Raw genomic sequence first — 21582 nt, 5'->3', positions numbered from 1 at the left:
CTGGGCTTGGCCATGGAACTTGCTCTGGCCAATGAGACATTAGAAAATGTGACACGAGTAGAGATTTGAAAGATGCTTGCACATGAGGCCTTGTTCTTACTTGCTGCTAGAAACCCTCAGACACCATGCCAGTGAGGCTAAACTAGCCTGTTGTGTGATGAGAAACACACACCCATAATCAACATTCACCTAACCACCAGACATGCAAGTGAGGACTTCTGAGGCCATCCACCCCCAAGGTGAACTGGCCCAGATAAGCAAAGCCACTCAGCTGATCCAAAGAAGCCAGAGAAATAATACTGTAAGCTACTAAGTTTGGGATGTTTTGTTATGCAGCAGAAACTGACTGATACAGCCCTACTTAAGTCTCAGATTCCTCTTACCTGAGGGGGTAGTAGGGATCGAAAGTGTGGCCATCTCCTGTACTGATTATACATGACAGATTTCCAATGAAGGGAGAGAGGAGCCATGTCAGGGAGATGGTGACATTGTCAAAGATGAAACTCTCATTGGACACCATCAGCTGGAGGCCTGCAGATCAAAAAGGGAAATGTTGTGTGCCATCAGAAATCAAAATTGCATGCTTCTGTTTAAAACCTACTCTCTTCTATCCACTTGTCCTTCATCATTAGGTGGGGCTTTCAAAGGTTTCTTAATTTTATTTTTACTTTTTAAAGTTCTTTTGAATTTTGTTTTTAGTTCATAGGTAATAGGTGACCAAGTTACAAAATTTGAAATGTATGAAGTGTTCAGAATGAAAAGAAACCCTCCATTCCATTCTTCAGCACATCCCCACACACACAGAGGCAATCACTGTTACCAGTATCCAGGGTCACCTTCCAGGGATATCTACACATTCCCAAGCACATCCATGCTTTCCTATTTATACAAATGGTACATGATGTATATTCACTATTTGACACCCTCCATTTTTTTTCACTTAGTATATCTTGGAGATTGTTTTGAATGAATTCAGTTAGAGCTGCCTTGTTCTTTGTAATGGCTGCACAATGTACCCTAATTTATTTAACCAGCATTCTATTGATTGTCTAAATGTATTTTATCATGTTTAAAAAGACAAAAGGCCAAGCACCTTTAGGAAAATTGACTGGGCTAAGGCGGCTGATGATTCATTGTAAGCCATTTAGTGCACATTAAATTTTATAAAACCGAGTTTTCAAAGTTAGCATGGAGGATGGGGAGTGGGGTAGAGTTTGCCCGGGTTTCATACAGCCCTGGGCTAATTTGTGCAGCATAATCTTTCAGTTTCCAAGCACTAATGAGGAAGGAAGGGATAGAAGGAGCTGAATGTAAACGAAAAGAACTTTCCTGAGCTGCTCAGAAAGTTGTCGCTGTCCTGATTCACAGCTATCTGAGGAAACTTGGACTGTTGTTAGGCCCCCCGGGCACTGCGGTGGGGGGCACAGGATGGGGGAATGCTGGATAAAGTCTCTCCTTTTATAAATCAGAAACACTATGATCAGAACTCACTGGTTCACAAGGGGGCAGGATATTTGAAATCAAAGTTGGGGCAGGAAATCTGGTCCGGGGTCTCTAGACCTAATATACCCACTGGCCGAAGCAACACATTGGTCCAATGACAGTCACACTGCAACTGGCGGACCTCCAAAGGGCACCCTTTGTCCATTAGCAAAACCACCGAATGGAAACCACTGCCAAACCCCATGGCCTCTTCTTCCCAGAAAACAGAAAGAAGACATCCTGCTCTTATTCCGCCCAAGCGTGCCTAGCAAACTGATGCTGCTGGTGAAACCTGTCCTCTCCTCATCTCTTTGCGGTCCTCCCTCCTACACCCACGGACTCTGCTCTCTTGGATGGCCCTTGGGGACCCCAGCATTCCCTGAGTCACTTCTTCCCTTCAGAGCTCCCTGCACCTTCACTCACGCTCTCTCCTTTCTGTTGGTGCTGTTGTGACTAATTCCCTGGACAATGGCGTAGGGGAAAGTGGCACTCATGTACACTGTTAGTGAGAATGTAAATCAGTGTAGCCATTTTGGAGTGTAATTTGCAATCTCTATTAACATTGAAAAAGCATATACCCTAGGACCCAGCATTTCCTCTACTAGGGATCTCGCCTCTAAAAATGATCAGGCACATGTCAAGATATATGCACAAGAATGAGTGCTACAGAGTGACACTTAACAGCAAAAATCAGAAGCAACCTAAATGTCCATCAGCAGGGGACCGGTCCAATAAATTCTGACACAGTCTTATGATGGGATACTGCACAGCCATTAAAAGAATAAGGTTGTGACTGGGAAAGACATCCAGGATATATTATTAAGTTAAAAAAACAATGTTGAGCTATAAACTAATATATTTAACATGATTACATTTTATGTATAAATATTCATACACAGTCACATCTATGAAAACAGTTTAAAAAGCAGAGAAGAACTTACTCTAAACTAAACATTTAACAGTGGTTTCCTTAAGGAGAGTAGGACTGTAGAATTGAAGGGAGGAATTCTTCCTTCTTGATTTATAAAACTTTTATGAAGTGTAGTAATATGGGCTATTTTTATGGCTTTCGAAATTTGTAGTTTTTAAAAGTCCCTTTGTGTTCTAAAATGCAGCCTATGGGCAGGGTGGTGGTTGAGTGGGCATGGGGTGTGGTAGCGAGACATCTTTTAACTTTTTCCAGTCATGCAATACTGGTTTTGTCTGACGTGTTTATTGGGTCGCCCATGATATTTCATTGGAAGGGTCCTGGGAGTTAAAAATTATACATTTTTTATTTCTGGCTTGACAGCTCATTTCTGCAACAGTAGACAAACTCTTTACCCCATGACACTAGGCCACTTCAGGGGGTGCAGGCTTCAGGGAATCAGGTGTGAGTCAGGAAGTCTCTTAGCACACACATTGGCTCCCATGGGAGGCTCCTCCCTCTGCTCTAAGTGGGGCTGGACCTGGTGTAGAAACAAGGGAATTCCTTGTTTCTCGCTGAGGACTCACCTTCTTGGCACTGGTACCGCACCCACAGGTAGCTTCCCTGGGTGGGGCACAGGTCTCCAAAGTAGGTCCCATCTGCTGCCACCTGGCATACTTGCAGCCCCTGGCACTGGCCTGGGAAGTGCCCGAATCCCAGCGGGAGCAGGAATAGCGTGAAAGACGAAAAGGGACAGGTTCAGAGACGAATGACCTCTCATTCTTTCATTCATTCATTCACCCACCATCTGCTCAAGGAATATCTGCAAATATCCACGGAAGACCAGACAGTGGCCCAGGTACTAGGTGGAGAGAGAGGTAGGATTCTTGCCCTCAAGCAGCTCAGGGTCTAGCACAGGGGTTCTCAAATCTTACAATACACCAGCATCTCCTGGAGGGCTCTGGAAGGCACAGATTTCCAGACCCTACCCCCAGTGCTTCTGAGTCAGTTGACATGGTCGGGGGGAAGCTGTGTAAGAATTTACTTTTCTGGGGCGCCTGGGTGGCTCAGTGGGTTGGGCCGCTGCCTTCGGCTCAGGTCATGATCTCAGGGTCCTGGGATCGAGCCCCACATCGGGCTCTCTGCTCAGCAGGGAGCCTGCTTCCTCCTCTCTCTCTGCCTGCCTCTCTGCCTGCTTGTGATCTCTCTCTATCAAAGAAATAAATAAAATCTTTAAAAAAAAAAAAAAAAGAATTTACTTTTCTAATAAGCTCTCAGGTGATGCTGATGCTGCTGGCCCAGGCACCCCACTTTCAGAACCACCGGTCCAGTAGCATCCAGTCAGATGGCCTAATGTGACCCAACGTGCCAGTTTTGAGAACTGGCAAAGAGGGCAAAGATCAGGAATCCTGTCTAGGTGCCCACAAAAAGGAGAAGCATGGGGAGCCCACGCCAGAAACTTCAGGTCATCCCAACACCTCTCCCTCCTGCCCACGCAGATGAGTTACATGCCTACAGAGAAGCCTAGGAGGAGGACAGGCAGGTGCTACCTGGTTGTAGGACTGAGGTCCCACTTCTGTGCTGGGTGTCAGCTGGGAACCCCCTTAGCTCCTAGAGGCCATTCTCTAGTCCTTGTGTGTGGCCCTCTGTTATCTCCCAGCCAGCAATGTACTATAGGGTCTGTCTCACACTTGAACTCTGATTTCTCCATCAGCCCCATCTCTGGCTTCTAGCCAGAGAAACTTCTTTGCTTTTAAGGGATCATGTGGTTAAATTGTGCCCACGTGGATAATCCAGATTCAGAATCATAAATGCATCTGCAAAGTCCCTTTGCCATGATATCTCATCATACCTAGAGTTCCAGGGATTAGGATAGCAAATCTCAGGGGCCATACCTCTGCATATCCCAGACGGGAATACATAAGAGGGCAGAGTGTTTTTCCTTTCCTTTCCTTTCCTTTCCTTTCCTTTCCTTTCCTTTCCTTTCCTTTCCTTTCCTTTCCTTTCCTTTCCTTTCCTTTCCTTTCCCTCTCTCTCTTTCTCTTTTTCTTTCTTTCTTTCTTACAGAATGCTTTTCATCCTGTCTTTTCATCCTCTCTCTGACTGCAGCTGTCTCTGGACAGGTCCTCCCACGTGGTCCTCGCTTCCACCTCGTGGTCCTCAGCCTCCACCATGATTCTAGCAGTGGCTGGAGGGCTCTGACTTCCAGTTTTGGTAAGTCCATCCCCTCCAGCCGTCCCTCCGGCCTGTAGGAGTGGCAATGGCTATCCATTGCTGCTAATCTTGGGGTGGTATCATTACCCGCTGTTTGATTTCTCAGCACTTCCGTGCTGGGTAATATGTTCCTTGCATTGAATTTCCTCTGCTGAAAGGCCTGACATGGTTTCTGTTTTCCTAATGGGACCTAGCTTGATACACTCCTTAGTCAGAGTTCTGTACCCTTACTATGTGCATCCACAGCCCTAGACTACAGTCTCCAAGAGAGAGGGAATGTTTTGTTTTTTTGTTCACTGCTGTATCTCCACTCCAGTGCACAGAACAGTACCCAGCACATAGCAGATGCAAAATAATTTTTGCATGAGTAAATACATAGCACCTTTGCTCCCTTCTTTGTGGCATTGAGCACAGTGTTAGGTAATTGCTTGTATCCATATCTGTCTCCCCATTAGATTGTGAGCTCTTTGAAAAACAGACTGTTTGATTCCTCCCTTTATCCACAAAGCGCAGGAAAGAGCCTGGCACAATGTTGGGCTCAACAAATGTTTATTGGCCGACTGACAATGAATGAGTGAGCATGGCACTTAGATACGAACAGATTCCCTTGGGATCCTGTCCAGGTCTGTTCCTCTGACCCTTCCCAGAAGGATGCAGGGCTCCTCTCCAAGGTGTTCTTTGGGGTATGGCTGCAAGGTTTGGGAACTTGCATCTGGGCCTTTGCTTAAATAGCTCACTGAGTCCCCTCAAGGCCTCCATGAGGGAGGCACACCCTTCAGCCCTTTCAGCCCAGGTCTTTCCCTCTCAAGAGGGGCCACAGCCTTAGGAATGTGAGAGCAACAAGGAGAGTGGGTGGGAGCCAGGTGGCAGATTTCAGCATTTCCTTTCCCTGCTACATGTTCTAGGGGTCCAGGGATGATGTGGACCAGACATGGAGAGGGAGACATGGCAGGCTTCCCCAAACCGAGGACAAGGCTACTTGCCAGGTTCTGGGAGTGCAGGGCATTCTACCCTGAAGCTTCACAGGGCCTTTGGGTAGAGGCAGAGCCCTTCAGCGAACTGCTGAGAAGCCCGTGTGTTGGGATCCAGACTGAGGCCCCAGAGCTTTCAGCTTGGGCATAGACTGCTGTGTCCTTACTTGGCCCAGAAGCAATAGATCACCTGCCTTCCTAGCACCTTGCAGGTCTGACACTACTAACCACAGCAGAGAGTAGGCAGGCCCCTGTGTCTGGACAGTAGAGGTTTCTGAGAACTTTGCACCACCCCCCAGGAGGGTACAGGGAACCCCCATCATCTCTGAAACTGAGCCCTTATCACCAGGCAAGTGTAGCTCAGAGGAAGATTTAATCTAATTTAGAAAAACAAAGCTATGCAGAGCCCTTCCCATATGAACAAGAGATACCCCCAGGAATGTGTGTTTCAGCATTATTCATAATAGCAAGGATTAAGACACAACCCATTCAGCTCTCAACAGAGAAAGAGACACATTATGGTGTAGTTATACAACAGACTAAACGAATAAACTGGTACATGTATCAACGTGGATAAGAACAAATTTAAAGCCGTACTCACTATTGTAGTGAGGGGACATTAAGCAAATATGGCATCATGTTAAGATTTAACAACGATGGGTAGAGAATCTGTGCGAGTTCACTGAAATATTTGTATATAATACATATGATATATGTTTGGAGTACTTGGAAATTTTTAAAAAATTTGTAAAAGCAATGTTTCTTACATGCAAGTGGAGTGGGGAGCAAAATGCCCCCTTCGCCCATCCAGGTGGGTTTGCCATCCCATGAGGAGGTGAGCCACGGCCTCCTTGCTTCCCTGTATGGTGCTGCGGACAGAGACTGGCCCATTTTCCTAATGTTGGAGGCCCAGATATGAAGCTTGTTCAAGCCTTCCAGACCCCTTTGCTGAGGATGGGACACCAGGAACTGCCCTTCCCCCATAGCCAGAGCTGTCCTTGGGTCCTACCTGCCACTTCGCCCTTGACGCTGGCCCAGCTGCATTCCTCCTCCGAGGGGCCTGCAGCACCCTGGGTGCAGTAATGCGGGGTGTGGCGCCCGTAGAAGGCGTCCTGGATCTGGATGACCTCCCCTGAGCCGCAGTGCATGGTGGCATTGAGGCCATCACAGGCTAGACTCTGGCCAGCACCTGAGACAAAGGAAAGGGGACACCTTAGGAAGGATCATGGTCATGCCTGGGCAAGTGCCTGGTTGATGGGAAGTGGAAGGGTGTCAGGGGTCAGGGCTGAGATGAAGGGACACAGCAGGAGCTGGGTCCACAGAGGTGAGAGATAGAACGTGGTGGGCATGAACACGGCTCTGGAGCCAGACTGCCCAGGCGCAGATGCCGCCAGCCATGCACTGGCTGTGTGACCCTCTGCAAATTATTTCGCTTCTCTGTGCCCCCTCAGCATGGGGGAGTGTCGGCACCACAGCACATAGGGCCTGTAGGAGGATTAAATGAATTTATACTTGCAGAGTAAGGGCTATACAACTGGCAACTATATTCTCCTATTTTTTCAAGATTTTATTTATGTATTTGACATGGGGCAGGGGGAGAAAGAAAGCACAAGCAGGGGGAACAGCAGGCAGAGGGAGAAGCAGGCTCCCTACTGAGTAGGGACCTCCCCCGAGACGTGGGGCTTGATTCCAGGACCCTGGGATCACGACCCAGGCCGAAGACAGCCGCTTAACTGACTGAGCCACCCAGGTGCCCTATATTCTCCTATTTTGAGTACCTTCCTTGAGCCTTTTCTGAAAGCAACGCCTGGCATATGATAGATGCTAAACAAGCATTTGCTGAATGAATGAGTCTTCATACCAGTCCTAGAAACCGGGCTACTGGCCTCCTCACTAGGAACATCAGGGTCATGGGGGTCACTGTGTTGAGACCGCACTCCAGGCTAGCTCCTGGCATGTGGTCCATGTTCAGTAAACATTTTTTGGAAAAGAACAATCTGGCTCAGACCAGCAGAGCCAGAAAGTAGGAAACGGGATCCGTACTCAGTCCTGTCTGCCTGGTGGGAACGTCACAGGGTAGGGGATGAGACCAAAATCTGTGTTTGTTTCCTCCGGCTGCTGTGCAGATTCCCACCAAACTAATGGCTGAAGCCAGTACAAATTGATCATCCTCTAGTTACAAAGGTCAGAAGTCCAAAGTGGTTCTTACGAGGCTAGTATCAAGCGGTGGTTCCTTCTGGAGCCTCTAGGGGAGGGTGTGCCCCCTAGCCCTTTCCAGCTTCCAGAGGTAGCCACGTTTGTTGGATTGTGACCCCTCCTCCATCCCCAAAGCCAGCAACCCTGCATCTGCCAGTCTCTCTGGCCATAGGCAGACCCAGGTTGTCACTTCCCAGCTGTGTGGCCCTGGGCAAGAATCTTATCCTTTTGGAGCCTCACTGTTCTTAGCTTTAGAATGGGCCTGCAACAGAAGAGCAGAGGTACTTCTGAGTACCTCTGGTGAATACACAGCTCTGTGCCTGGAGGTCCCGCTGGATGCGTGTTAGCCGTTCATGGTGTAACCTTGGAGCTTGGCTCCCAGATCCTGGGGGCTGGCAGATTCTGAGATGGGCTTCAGGTTGGGTACAGAAGGGGACCAGGCTTTGGGAGGGCTGTGATAAGTAGAGAGGGAAGTTTTATGACCCATATGTCCCCGAAGCTACAAGTTTTCAGAATTAGCCGGGCTAGGGGCCTACATGACACCTATTTAAACCCAGACATAGGGGAAGTGAGGCAGGGGTTCTGTAAGAACCTAAACCCAGAGTGGGCCCCGGGAGCTAGGGTTCTTCACTGAGGGGCTTGGAGGAGTGCACTGAGCCCAGGAAGCCTGAAAGCTTCTGTCAAGCTTGAAAGTCAGGAGGCTATGGGACAGCTTAGCTTAGGCCCCTACACCAGGGTCCCACATGGCAGGCAGCACACAGGATGGGACTATAGGCCTCTCATGCCGGTTCTTAGACGGAGCCCCCAGGGAAGGGGCCCAGGGTGCAAAGGGGTTCAACCATGGATAGAGCTAGAAGGGACACAAGAGCAGAGTGTGGGAGAATTCAGGAGTCCGGGATGGTGGATGGTGGGGACTCAGACCCAGGCCGGCCAGAGCAGCAGGAATCAAGGGTGAGTGAGAACAGCCTCCTGGGACCACATCTCCTTCGTTGGAAGAGTGGAAAAAGAGAGTCAATAGGGCTGGGCATTTGCCCCTAGATGCAGGTATCTGAGAGGAAAAGAGGGACAGGAATGAAATCAGTTAAGCAGGTAGGCAGTAACTGACAATGAGAGGCGGGGTGTGAGCTGGAAAGATGATTTGAGACAGGCAACAGAGCACCACACGGACAGAGATGGGTGGGAAAATAGGGAAACACAGAGACAGAGACAGAAACAGAGTGACAGAGACACACAGAGAACACAGAGAGACAGAAGGAGGGAGACTCCACAACAGAGACCAGCTCACCAAACTCGCAGATGAAGGCGAACGGCTGCGTGCAGTTGTCTGAGGCCGCCCACCCAAAGGAAGCATCTCTCTGGATGTAACCACAGGTGTTTGGAGCAGGAGAGGCCTGTCCTCTGCGCCAGTGGCTGTAGCTCACATTTGAGGTGTCCAGCCAGCTCCCTGACCCTGGCGTGGGAACACAACCATCAAGACTTAGAAATGTTTCTCTGACCCTTTTTTATGGACAGGGCTGGCCTCAGCTCAGCTCTGGCAAGCAGGAGGTGCTCAGTCAAGGTTGACAGGCGGAACACCTCTCTTTCCCATGCCAATGAAGGGACTTTGCTAGCTATTACCTTCCAACATCCAGGCAGAAGAACTCAACCTACAAACCGGGGCGCCATATCAGGGAGCGCAAACAAAGTGGTTTGATTCTGTATATGATGCTTCCAGCTCTGTCTTACCATAATCTAAGAAAGAGTACAGAAGTATGTTCAAAGGTGATCTGTAGAGAGGCAAGAGGCCCTTGTCAAATGTATTTGGGCTGTGCTGAGTTAAAATGGAAGCAGTTTTCCTTACTTCGAGACTCTTCAGGGCCTGGAACACCTTGGTGTGCTCTGGAAGAAATGCCCTGTGCATGTGTGTGGAATACAAAGGCATTTCGAGGACACTAGAAATCTAGAAAACACTAAATATAAAATATTACTCGGGGACGCCTGGGTGGCTCAGTCGGTTAAGCGTCTGCCTTCGGCTCAGGTCAATATCCCAGCGTCCGCCTTCGGCTCAGGTCACTATCCCAGCGTCCTGGGATCGAGCCCCACATTGGGCTTCTTGCTCAGTGGGGAACCTGCTTCCCCTTCTGCCTGCCACTCCCCCTGCTTGTGTGCGCTCTTTCCCCCTACCTCTTTCTCTCTGACAAATAAATAAAATCTTTAAAAACAAACAAACAAAATATTTACTCTGAAGACTCAAACGTGTATTTATTCATTTTTAAAAATCCATACAAGTGGATTTTTAAAAAAATTTAGAGTGAAAAAGGATATAAAATGAAAACATTTCCCTTCTCCCAACCTCCAAGTTACTCCCCTTACTGGTGTGTTTCTTGTGAATTGATCCAGACTGACTTATATCCACCTATCAGCATCTATGAGTGGTTTCATGTCAGCCCACACAGAGCTACCTCATGTTCTGTAACAGCCATGTGGTATCTCTTGGTGATTTTCGAACAGACACAACTCTAACTGCACATGAATGGACGTTCAATATACAGAAATTCACAACTGCTACGTCTACAAATCAAGAAACCATTCAATAGATCTTGCCTGAAGATGCATTTTAGAATTCAAATCCTGAGACTATGCATTTCCTAAAACAAGCTTCTCCAACTGCTCCCTAATTAAGCCTTTCCATCCACTCTGGTATAGAAGTGCTTAGCCCAGACCGAGTGACACATTTCTAAAACCCAGTAGCTTTGACAGGGCGATGTGATGTGCTGGGACACGGGCAGAGTCCTCACTGCCCTTCACCAGCAGCATCATCTTGAGCAAACCATTTCCTCCCCCTGGACTTTAAGTTCCTCATCCATAAAATAAAAGCAGCAATGTGTACCTCGTGGGCAGGTGCAAGGATTAAATAGGAATGTTCATTTGTCCATCCTCTGCTATGTACAGGCACTGGGAAAACAAAATGGCCAGAATGTGTTTCCTTGCCTTGAAGAACTAATTGTCTAGGAAGGAAGGCGACACGTAAAAAGTTGCAGTCATGCTGGAAGTAACCTCACAGGTTGTGGACGAGGCCCTACAGGTGCAGCGGGAAGGACTCGACTGTACTGGGGTTGGAGGAGGGAGACCTCACAAAGTAAAAGGTAAGGAAGAGTTTCTGAGAGAGCCATTAAAATGAAACTGTCTAATGTGAAGGGAATGATGCCAAGTTCTAAACTTGCTTTAATCCTTAAGAAATGGGGAAAGGCATGTAGAAGTGCCTTTTTCTAAAAAAAAAAAAAAAAAAAAAAAAAAAAAAAATTATTTGAGAGAGAGAGGGTGGCAGGAGGAGCAGAGGAAGAGAGAGAAATTTAAGCAGACTCTGTGCTGAGTGCAGAGCCTGACGTGGGGCTCGATCTCATGACTCTGAGATCACAACCCCAAGATCACAACCTGAGCCAAAACCAAGAGTCAGATGCTCTACTGACTGTGCCACCCAGGGGCCCCCTGGAAGTGCTTTGAAAATAGCTTCGTGGGACGCCTGGGTGGCTCAGTTGGTTAAGCAGCTGCCTTCGGCTCAGGTCATGATCCCAGAGTCCTGGGATCGAGTCCCACATCGGGCTCCTTGCTCGTCAGGGAACCTGCTTCTCCCTCTGCCTCTGCCTGCCATTCTGTCTGCCTGTGCTCGCTCTCTCTCCCCTCTCTCTCTGACAAATAAATAAAAAATCTTAAAAAAAAAAAAAGAAAATAGCTTCGTAATTATTTCCTAAGATGTTTTCTCATCTGTAAAATAGAAGCAACAATGTTAACTCACTGGTTATCTTAGAGATTGAAGGTGATAATGGATGAAAAAGACTAAGGATAGTGCCTGGGACTATTCCAGCAAGAACTGGAGGAGTCATAGTTAGTCTTAGTTTCAGGAACATTCAAACAATGAAAGTTTGCAGAGCATCAGCAAAGTGCCAGATTCTGTACTAGGTACGTGCATGAGCTGTTTCATTTGATCCACAAAACAGCCAAAGAGGTGGGTATCCTCACCATGAGAATTAGGACATATTAATTTGTTCCATGAGGTTCTGTGTAAGAAGCAATAGTTAGAATCACAGCCACAAGCTTCCCATGAAATACAGCTTTCATAGGACCTACCTTCTGTGGTTCCATTCTGAGCTGAGTTCCCTATGAGTCCAATCCACCATTCCCTGTCCTGGGAGATGTGCTTCTGCAGAAACTGCTGGGTGTCTTCATCATGAATAAAGACCAAATGGCCCCCTTGCTCCTCACACCAGCTCTGGGCACCATAGAAGGTGCGACCGAGAGGCACAAATTCATAGCAAGAGTCTCTGAAGGCCACTTGACTTTTCGAGCAAAAGCTGCCCTCCTCTGGCTTAGAGATTGTGGCCCTAAACCTCAGAGCAAGCCCCAAGAGCACCAAGCCCACTGCACTCATCCTTGAGCCACCGCTGGAGCATCTGGATGGAGCTGGCACTCACGTCCTTCTTATGCTGCTGCCTCACAGCCATCTGCCATCCATCTTTCCTTCTCTCTTGTCATCAAATAATAGTACTACCTCTTGTTTAAGAAACAAATGAATGGATGAATGTGTCTGCATTTTTGCTTTGCCCAGCTCTTTGTTCAATTCCTGTTCCAAGTCCAATTAGTTTGCAAAACAGTCTTCGAGAGAAACGTATAGCTGCTGTCTCACCTGTCTGCTTGTCATTCTATCAACTGTTAGCTTCTGATAAGAATTCCTTGCTATGGGTTTTACGTTGTTCTTTTTGCAAGAAGCCATCAGCATGTGGGAAGTATGTGATAAAGGAAAAATGGCAGGAAAGGGAGAGTGATGGGATGGTGAAAAAAAACAAAACAAAACAAGATGCACTCATCTCCAGTGCTATTGTCTAGAGTGGTGGCTGTGCCCAAATGATAATCACATTCTGCCCAGCACAGTTTAAATCCTAATGGCTGTCTCCCTCTCTGACTCATCACATTACTAGTCATGCCTGTTGGAGAAAACAGATTTTCTACAAAACTGTTCTGACATCATCATGAAAACAAGTTCTTAGAACTTCAAACCTGTCCATCCTCACCCACTTCCTAAACCCTCCAGTGGGTGTGATGACCTCTGAATCAAGTTCAAGCTTCTCAGTTTTATATACAATGCTCGGTATGAACCTGCCACTGACAATATTTTCAAACATATTCCCCAAGTGTGGGGGAATAGACTCACCCATTGCTGATGGGAGTGTAAATTGGTACAACCTCCATCATGGGCAATCAGACCATATCAATTTTGACAATATTTTAAAAGCATGAGCTCTGTAATGTAGGAGTTCAACTTCTAGAAGTTTTACCTACAGATAAATTCATACATGTGTAATATGTCATATGTTAAAGGTTATTTATTACAGAATTTTGAAAGAAGGAAGGATTGGAAATAACCTAAATGTCTATTGATTAGAAAGTGGTCAACAAAAGTGGTACATTCTCCAAATGCACAAAAAAATGAGCAGCTTCTTTCTATATAAATTTGGAGGGATATCTAAGATTTTTGCTAATTTTAAAAGCAAAGTATGAGACATTATTGATGGTTCTATCCCATTTATACAAAAATATCTATGAACATTTATTTGTATTTGTGGAATATATCTCCCAAAGGACTTAAAAGAGACTGGCAATAGTGATTGCCTGGGTCAGGAGTGGAGGGAGCTAGGTGAGTGGGAGACAAAGGAAGGAGCAAGACTTTTTCTTGTTTCATTGGCCACATTTTTGAAAATTTCTGTCTTGTACTATGTGAATGTCTTACCTGTTCAAACTAGTAAATTCTTTTTTAAAAACATCTCCATGAGTCCATCATCCCCCTAACAGCTCAAGTTGCCAGCTCTTTCTATCATAGTTCACTGCTGGTGACCTTCCTTGATGCCTCTCTGTACCCATGCTGTTCCCTCTGCCAGGAGCCATTTTTTCTCTAGTCCTGCCCTGTTCACCTAAACGACTTATCTCAAACATCAGTTCCTTCATGGATTTTGTAGAACTTGCCTCATGTAATATGCCTCTCTCCCCTGAGTTTCCTTTTTCTTTCTTTCAATAAAAAATTAAGGTAGAGTTCACATACCATACAATCCATTGATTTAAAATATACAAGTCAATGGTTTTTAGTATACTCACAGAGTTGTGCAACCTTCACCATGATCAATTTTAGAACATTTTCATGACCCGGAAAGGAAAACCTTCACCCATTGGCATTCACTTCTAAACCTCCCTCCTGTAGCTCCTGACAGCCACTAATCTCCTTTATGGGTCTGTGGGTTTGCCTGCTGTGCACATTTCATATAAAGAGAATCACATAACATGCGGTCTTTGTGACCAGCTCCTCTCATGGTAGCGTCGGGTCTTCAGGGTTCCTCCATCTTGTAGCTTGGACAATTACTTCACTACTTTACTCTTTTTTTTTTTTTTTTTTTGCACTCAATAAAAATTTATAGGATAAAACTAAATGAAGAGTTTTCCAGAACCAATATATTCTCCACCTCAGCTCCTTATTTGCTGAGTAATGTTTATTGTTCGTGATAACTTTCCAAATTAACTGAGTTTGACACAATAAGTTGCTTTGGTGGTGGGAAAAATGGTTTTAACTACTAACACCAGAGTTCCTCTTGGTGACAGTTTCTTTAGGAAAATATCTTGATAGGCCATTTGGCTTAGGATGGGGAGACACCAAGGGTATGGTTTGCACTATTACAACAAAGCCCACTGCTGGATGACTGGTCTGCATAAGACATTAATGATTCAAGTTTGGAGAACCGACTACACAATGTGGTAGGACTCTAGAACCTTCAAATAAGGTATTAAGTGGGGCAGCTGGGTGGCTCATTTGGTTGGGTGTCTGCCTTTGGCTCACGTCATTCTCAGGTCATGATCCTAGGGTCCCTACTCAGCAGGGAGCCGGCTTCTCCCTCTCCCTCTGCCTTTCTTCCCTGCTTGTGTGCTCTCTCTCTCTCGATTTCTCTCTCAAATGAATAACATCTTAAAAAGAAAAGGCATTAGGCAAATAGTTTCTTACAGCAGTGTGGCCAAAGACTTGAGAGAACACAGTTGTTTGATACCTTGCTTTAAATTATTCCCTTGCTCTGACATAATTCAACTTTTTTTTCCTCCCCAGTCCCTGGCAACCACAACTTTCTGTCTCTATGAATTTACGGATTCTGGACATTTCATGTAAATGGAATTGTACAAAAGTGTGACCTTTTGTGTCTAGCTTCTTTCACTCAGCATGATTATTTTGCAGGGTCATCTACATTCGAGGGTGTATTAGTAATTCATTCCCTCCTATAGCTGAATAATGTCTTGTGTATGGATATACTACATTTCCCGTATCCATTCATCCGCTGATGGACATTTGGGTTATTTTATTCTTGTAGGAAAGGGATAGTCTCTTAATCTCTACCCATCCCATGACTGGCACACAGTAGGACTCAATGAACCTTTGTCAGTCTGGCCCCTTCTCCCAGGAACTTGGGTATTGGGAGAAGTCAAGAGGATGTGACTGCTAGTTGACCTATGAATGGGACCCAGGCAATTAGAAGCTCCTCATGCCCTCCCTGTCCTTGGAACGTGCATTCTGCTTACCTTTCCCACTTCTAGAAGCTGTCCCAAGGACACAGCCTTAAGATAGTGATATGGTGTTGAAACCATCTGGACAGTATACATGATTGAACCCAGTTAAAGCGTCCATACAAACCTTTAAGATTTGGCCAGCGAGTGCAGAGATTAACTCGTCTTGCAGCACCCAGGACAAGCATTTTATGTTAAGTCCCCTGCTTATTATCTGCCGTCTACCAGTCTGGAGTGATTTGCTTCTTTCTTTGGTCTCTCCCTGCCCTACATGTAAAGATGCCAGTTTTCAAACCAACACCGGACTGACCCTTGGCCTCCATTGCTTTCCCAGAAGCCTTTCCATGCCCTCTGGAGTAGCCCTGCCAGTAGCCCAGAGCAGGACTCAAAGTCATTGCTGAGTCATAGCCTGCAACCCAGAGAACATTGCTCTCTTATCTCCAAGGGCCAAGGTTCTAATGAATTCTATTAGAAAACTATGTGGAAGGCCTCATACAGCGATAATGTATCTCCTGGGTAAAGGCTTAATTTATGACCCTCATGCAACATGCTTGGAGACATTTGATAACAAACGCAAATCTGCAGGCTAAATTCCACTTTTTCATTCTTTACATTCTGATAAATTCCAGACTCCTGGGCATGGAATTCATCTTGGTGATGTCAGCTCCCAGTGTGCCTTAACATCTGTGTACATGAAGAAAAGAAACAGGATGTGGCTGGACCCATGTGAGTCTATTTCCAGTGTCTGATCCAGCTGCCTGGGCCTCCAAACCCTGATTTTTGAGACCAGCAAATGAAAACAGAGAGAGTGGATTTGGTTTAAATGGAGACTTAAGGCCATGAAAGAACCATAAAATTGTTCATGCCCTATGGCCCAGCCATCCCAGTCCTGGGAACAGACCCATTTTAGTTTGGGTTCTCCTAGAAGTTAACTGAGACAAGAAATTTAGAGAAAGCAATTTATTTGGGAGGGATTGCAGGAGACAGTGGCAGGAGAGGTGGGGAGTAAATTGTTTTATGTGAATTGGCGTTTTTATTGGTCATAAACTGAATTGAATCTTCGTCCTCCATTCAGCTAAAAGACATCATAACAAAAGAATCCCCATGGTCCCTTCACCCCAATACAGTTTTATTTCTTTGTGGTTCCTTCAAGTGCTTCTTGCCTAGGAGATGGGTGTTTGGCCAGGCACAACTATAGTGTGCACATAATTAGTTCGTAGGACACTTCCCACTTAGCTTTAGAGGGTAGGCCTTTCCCATGCTGCTGAAGGCTTTGGAATTGGCATGGTGGGAGCTGTGCTTCCTTTCCCTGAATAGATATTTACTACACCATTCCCACAGTGCTGGATACTTTGTGTGGTTTTCCTCATCTGTTTATTATTTGTTCAGTATTACAATACTTGTCAACGCTGCTATGAACATCTTCTTATTCTTGAGCTATCTCCTGAGGGTTGTGGCAGGCATTATCAAGGACTCACCTTGACCCCTCACACTTACCATGTTAGGCTTCTAAATGCAAGCTCCTATAGTTCTTTGCCCCCCTTCTGCTCATAATGGACAAGATGAAGGTGCCTGGAATTTTGCACCTCTTGGGAGAGTTTCTTTAAGAAACTCCAAGAGTTTTTCTTGGGAGAAACTCTCACCCTTGACTGGCCAGTGTTGGTGGATCCGTCCCCCAGATCCCTCAAGAGAACTCTAAAGCATGCTCACACCCTATCTCACAGCCCAACAGCCAGATCGAGTTTCAGTTGCCCACGATGGGAACAGCCTTGATGATGCACCATTGACATCTTCCCTCCCTGTTTCACTTCCCCATGCCCTTGCTGGCATTTCCTGGCTTCAGCTCCCAAATAAGCCACTTGAACTTGAATCCTTGCCTAGCCCACAGCACATGAACATCTTCATGATTCTTGCCATGGACTTGGTGCTTATTTAAACCAGATCAGTTATCTTTGGGTTTTTCATGTTGTTGATCCCACTTGAAGAGTCTGACTTCCAGATCAGATCCCATGAACATATTTCACACAGCTGAGTTGTGTCTTGCACACTTTCCTGATGGTTTCAATTTTATACTTGGGGACCATCTCATAATGACCTTAGGTAATGGGATGGTGGGTGGTATTTTCTTGGTTTTTTGGTATTTTCTTGGTGTATGTAGGTGAGTCCGTGTTTTCACCTATGCTAAGTTGTTTGCTTCTATAAGGTGGCTAGTAACCTGGGTCTTGAGGGACTAGCCAGGAAGAAAGGTGTGGGGTTGGAGATAGGTGTGGGGGCAGAACTAGTAGAAAGTGTGTCTCAGGGAGAAGCCCTATAACACCAAATCCTTATTTCTTTATTTTTTTTTAAGATTTTTTTTTTTTTTTTTTTTTGACAGACAGATCACAAGTAGGCAGAGAGGCAGGCAGAGAGAGACAGGAGGAGGCAGGCTCCCTGCTGAGCAGAGTGCCCGATGTGGGACTCTATCCCAGGATCCTGAGATCACGACCCGAGCCGAAGGCAGAAGCTTTAACCACTGAGCCACCCAGGCGCCCCCCAAATCCTTATTTCTTGGCAGTATCCCAGAACCAACATAAACTAAAGCCCCCTTCACTATCCCCCAAGGGGTATTCTGCTGTTTTGGACATATACTTTCTTTCCAAGAATGCTTCTTCTTGGGGCACCTGGCTGGATCAGTCCAACTTGAGTGTCCAACTCTTGGTTTTGGTGCATGTTGTGATCTTGGGGTCCTGGGATCAAGCCCCGCATTGGGCTCCATGCTCAGTGGGGAGTCTGCTTGACGATTTCTCTCCCTGTCCCAGTGTCCATGCCTACATGCACATGTGCTCTCTCTCTAAATAAATTCCTAAAAAAAAAAAAAAAGTCTCCTCTTATATGCTTGTCTGTATACCTGCATCCTTTTCTCAAGAACAGCTCAACTATAAACCTCTTCTCTGAAGCCTTCTACAGAGATCTACAGGACTTAACTGCCATGGCTTCCATGTCCTCAGAGCGATTTAATCTATTTCTGTGTTAGCACAGTTTAAAAGTATTTGGCCCTAAAAAAAGAGAGCAAGAGACAATGTAAGAGAAACTGTGAGAACTTGACTAGTAAAAATAAGTCCATGTATAACCTTTTAAATTTTTTTAAGTTGTTTTTAAGTTACTTTTAAGTTGTTTTATTCAATGACTACTGTGGGTTCAATTGTGTCTTCCAAAAAGACATGTTGGGAGTCCTAACCGTTGGTACCTGTGCATGTGCCTTCTTTGGAATTAGGGCCTTTGCAGATGTAATCAAGATGAGGTTGTGCTGGGGTAAGGTGGGTCCAAACCCAGTGACAGGGGTCCTTATAAGGAAGAGGGGAATCTGAGCACAGAGATGAATAGACACAGAGGGAGAAGGCCACGTAACGAGAGAGGCAGAGACTGGATGCAGGGACCATCCAGGATTGCTGGCAACCACACCAGAAGTTAGAAGGAGCAGGGAGGGGTTTTTCCCTAGAGACTTCAGAAGGATCATGGCTCCGCTGATGCTTTAATTTTGGACTTCTGACCTCCAGAACTGTGACAGAATAAATTTCTCTTTGTGGTATTTTTGTCATGACAGCCCTAGCAAACCAGTGTGATGGTGACAGCACAGTGCAGTCACGGGACATTCATTCATTCTGTAAATATTTGTTGAACACCTACTACATGCCAGACACTGTGCTAAACTCTGGATTTTAAATAGGATAGTGACATGATCAGGCTGGCATTTTAGCCAGTTCACCTGGTAACAGCAAAGAGGATGGATTGGAGTGGGTGGGACTAGAGGCAGGAAGGCCAGGAGGATTCTGCTCCCAAGAGGTGAGCAATAGGGAGGATGGTGGCTAAGGGGCTGAAGGAAAAAGGAACTATGGGAAAGATTAGTGAGGAGGCTGAAACATGAGGACTACAGCAGTTATTTAAGCTGAATTTTTGTGAAGCTTCACTGACTGGGCCTGAGCACAATACAGTAGAAATTAAAGAGTTTCAGCTCAGGCATTAGAAGGCATTTCCTTCTCTACCAGTAATGCCCTCTGCATTTCAGTCTTATCCCTCCTACCTCTTAGGTGTGGCACGTTGTTATAATAATTATCATTTGCCTTCTTTTCTCCCATGTTAGGCTGTGAGTTCTTTGGGTCCAGCAGTTACGATGTCCCATCTTTCTATCTCTTATACCCAACAGACACGAGTCTCTGCATCTAGTAGTCCTTTGTGGAATTGATGAACCCTCCTAAGTTTTAATGGGGTACATTATGGTCTTTCATTTTAGTGGTGAAGCGTGCACTCCAGGAGTCCTAGGGCAGCCCTCCTACCACTCCCTACATCCTGCTTCTGCCCTGCCAGGCAGGCCTGGGGAGAGTATGGCATTCTGGAGCTCACCACTGTCACTCTCCCTTGCGGAGGCAGCTGCCCCCTCTCCTGGGACTTTGCCTGTCACCTTGAACCCTGCTAACCAAGATTTCCACATTATCTGCTCAGTTTATCACCCTGGCTGATTAAAGGCACCATTTAGAAGCTAACTTAATTGGAAAACTGCAAAGTAATTTAAATATGATAACCTTATCTCTACAAAGGGAAATATTAACGCTTTTTTGGCAATGACTTTGTAATAGGAGATACAGAATTGCAAAATAACGCTGTTTTGTTTTTTATAGCCCCAAAACTTTTCAAATTCAGCTTTTACTTCTATACCTCATGACTGCTTTATGGATACAACACATCCCATGGGAAAAGTGGCCTCTGGAAAGGCAGCCTCCTCTTCCTTGCTCCTTCCCCAAATGATAAGGTAAGAGGATCCCACATTCAAATCTCCCACCTCTGCCGTGTGTTATGTGATCCACAGCCCATGGGCACAAGCTCAGGGAGCTTCAATTGCTTCCTTAATAAAAAAGGGGATAATAATAGTACCTGCCAGGTCTGTGCCAGAATTAGAAGATACGGTGTGTCCAAAATACAGAGGAGGTGGCACACATCCATGAACTCCTCTCTTCCCCACCAAAGAGAGGAGACGAAGGCTTCTGGCTTGCCCAGTGAGCTTCTCGGACCCTCCGAAGGGCAGACTGTGTGTGATCCTGTACCTAGTACTCCACCCTCTGGGAGTGAATCCCCTTTTACAGTCTCTGTATCGCTCCTGGAGGCAACATGGACAGCTTGTGGCAAACGTGTGTGTGACTTGGGAGGAAGCCTGGGAGATATCCAACCTGACTTGGGAAGCAGCCCTGCCAGACAGTACCTCCATGGTACTCCCGTCCTCCACTGGCTCTCTGCTTCTTCCTGTCTCCCTCCCAGCAACGCCAGCTTCCAGGCCCCAAGTCTGTCATCATTCCCCCCTTCCCTCTCTCTGATGTACAACTGTTCCCATCAGATGGGTGGCACTTCATATTTGAGGGACAAATGAATGAATGAGTGAATGAACAAACACATGGGCTAATTCGCTTTTTTCCCATTGCCAACCACAGAATTCTCTGACACTTGTACCATCTAAACTGTCCTGTCATGCAGCCATAGCTACCTCTGTCCACCTTGGTCATATATAAATGCCATCTTAGCAACTCTCCTGCTAGCTCAGCACTGTCAAAAGAACTTTCCCTGACGATGGAGATGTTTCATCTGCGCATACCAGTATGGCAGCCATTAGCCACACGTGTCTGTGGAGCCTTTGAAATGTGGTTAGTATGAATGAGGAATTTAATTTCATTGTAATTAATTTGTCTTTAAATTTATATAGACTGCCATGTGCTGTTAGTGGCTTCGGTACTGAACAGCACAGTTAAGCTCCCACATTAATGCCTTCATTGGACACGATCTCTTGACTCAGGACACCGTTATCTACAGTATGAAGCCCAAATTGTACATCTGTGCATAATCCAATCCCTAAACCATTTTCCATCCCCATCTCAGTGGTAGTGGAGACGAGCTGTGATGACAACTATGGCCTCTGGAGTCAAGCTGCTTGTGTTTGAAGCCCAGCTCCATGGTCGGGCAAGTTACTTAACTCTCTGTGTGTCACTCGCATTATCTGCAAAATGGGGTTGAATACCTACTTAGGGTTTTTGTGAGGAAGACATGCATTCCCGTGTGCTGAAGGCTTTGAAGAATGCCTGACACATAGGAAGCTCTCAATAAATGGCACCTATAATTGTCATTATTTCTCTCTGTCCCTGGCAGAGCCAGCCTGCCCTCACTCTCCGCCCCAGAGCTGTCCAGCTCCATACCAGCGTTCACACTGGTCCTCCTTTC

General features: G+C 46.1%; 1 protein-coding gene and 1 long non-coding RNA gene across 2 annotated transcripts in view; one reads left to right on the top strand and one right to left on the bottom strand.

Moving 5' to 3' along the window:
* The window catches only part of LOC125088689 (polycystic kidney disease protein 1-like 2), a 92834-nt gene extending 80656 nt beyond the window's left edge, over positions 1-12178 (bottom strand). The window contains exons 1-5 of the mRNA XM_047709991.1: positions 11878-12178; positions 9056-9220; positions 6584-6763; positions 2977-3087; positions 384-531 (exon numbers count right to left, since the gene is read on the bottom strand). Coding sequence (XP_047565947.1) covers positions 384-531; positions 2977-3087; positions 6584-6763; positions 9056-9220; positions 11878-12178 — 905 coding nt within the window. The remainder of the gene's footprint in view (positions 1-383; positions 532-2976; positions 3088-6583; positions 6764-9055; positions 9221-11877) is intronic.
* LOC125088691 (uncharacterized) overlaps positions 1-21274 on the top strand; it is a 119783-nt gene extending 98509 nt beyond the window's left edge. Inside the window, exons 13-15 of the long non-coding RNA XR_007123755.1 lie at positions 10702-10895; positions 19998-20128; positions 20802-21274. This is a non-coding gene — a long non-coding RNA (uncharacterized LOC125088691). The remainder of the gene's footprint in view (positions 1-10701; positions 10896-19997; positions 20129-20801) is intronic.
* The last annotated feature ends 308 nt before the right edge of the window (positions 21275-21582 follow it).

This window comes from Lutra lutra, chromosome 17, assembly GCF_902655055.1.
Source record: "Lutra lutra chromosome 17, mLutLut1.2, whole genome shotgun sequence".
Lineage (NCBI taxonomy): Eukaryota > Metazoa > Chordata > Mammalia > Carnivora > Mustelidae > Lutra > Lutra lutra.
Note: the sequence above shows the minus strand (reverse complement) of the source record. Positions and strands in the feature narration are given on the sequence as shown.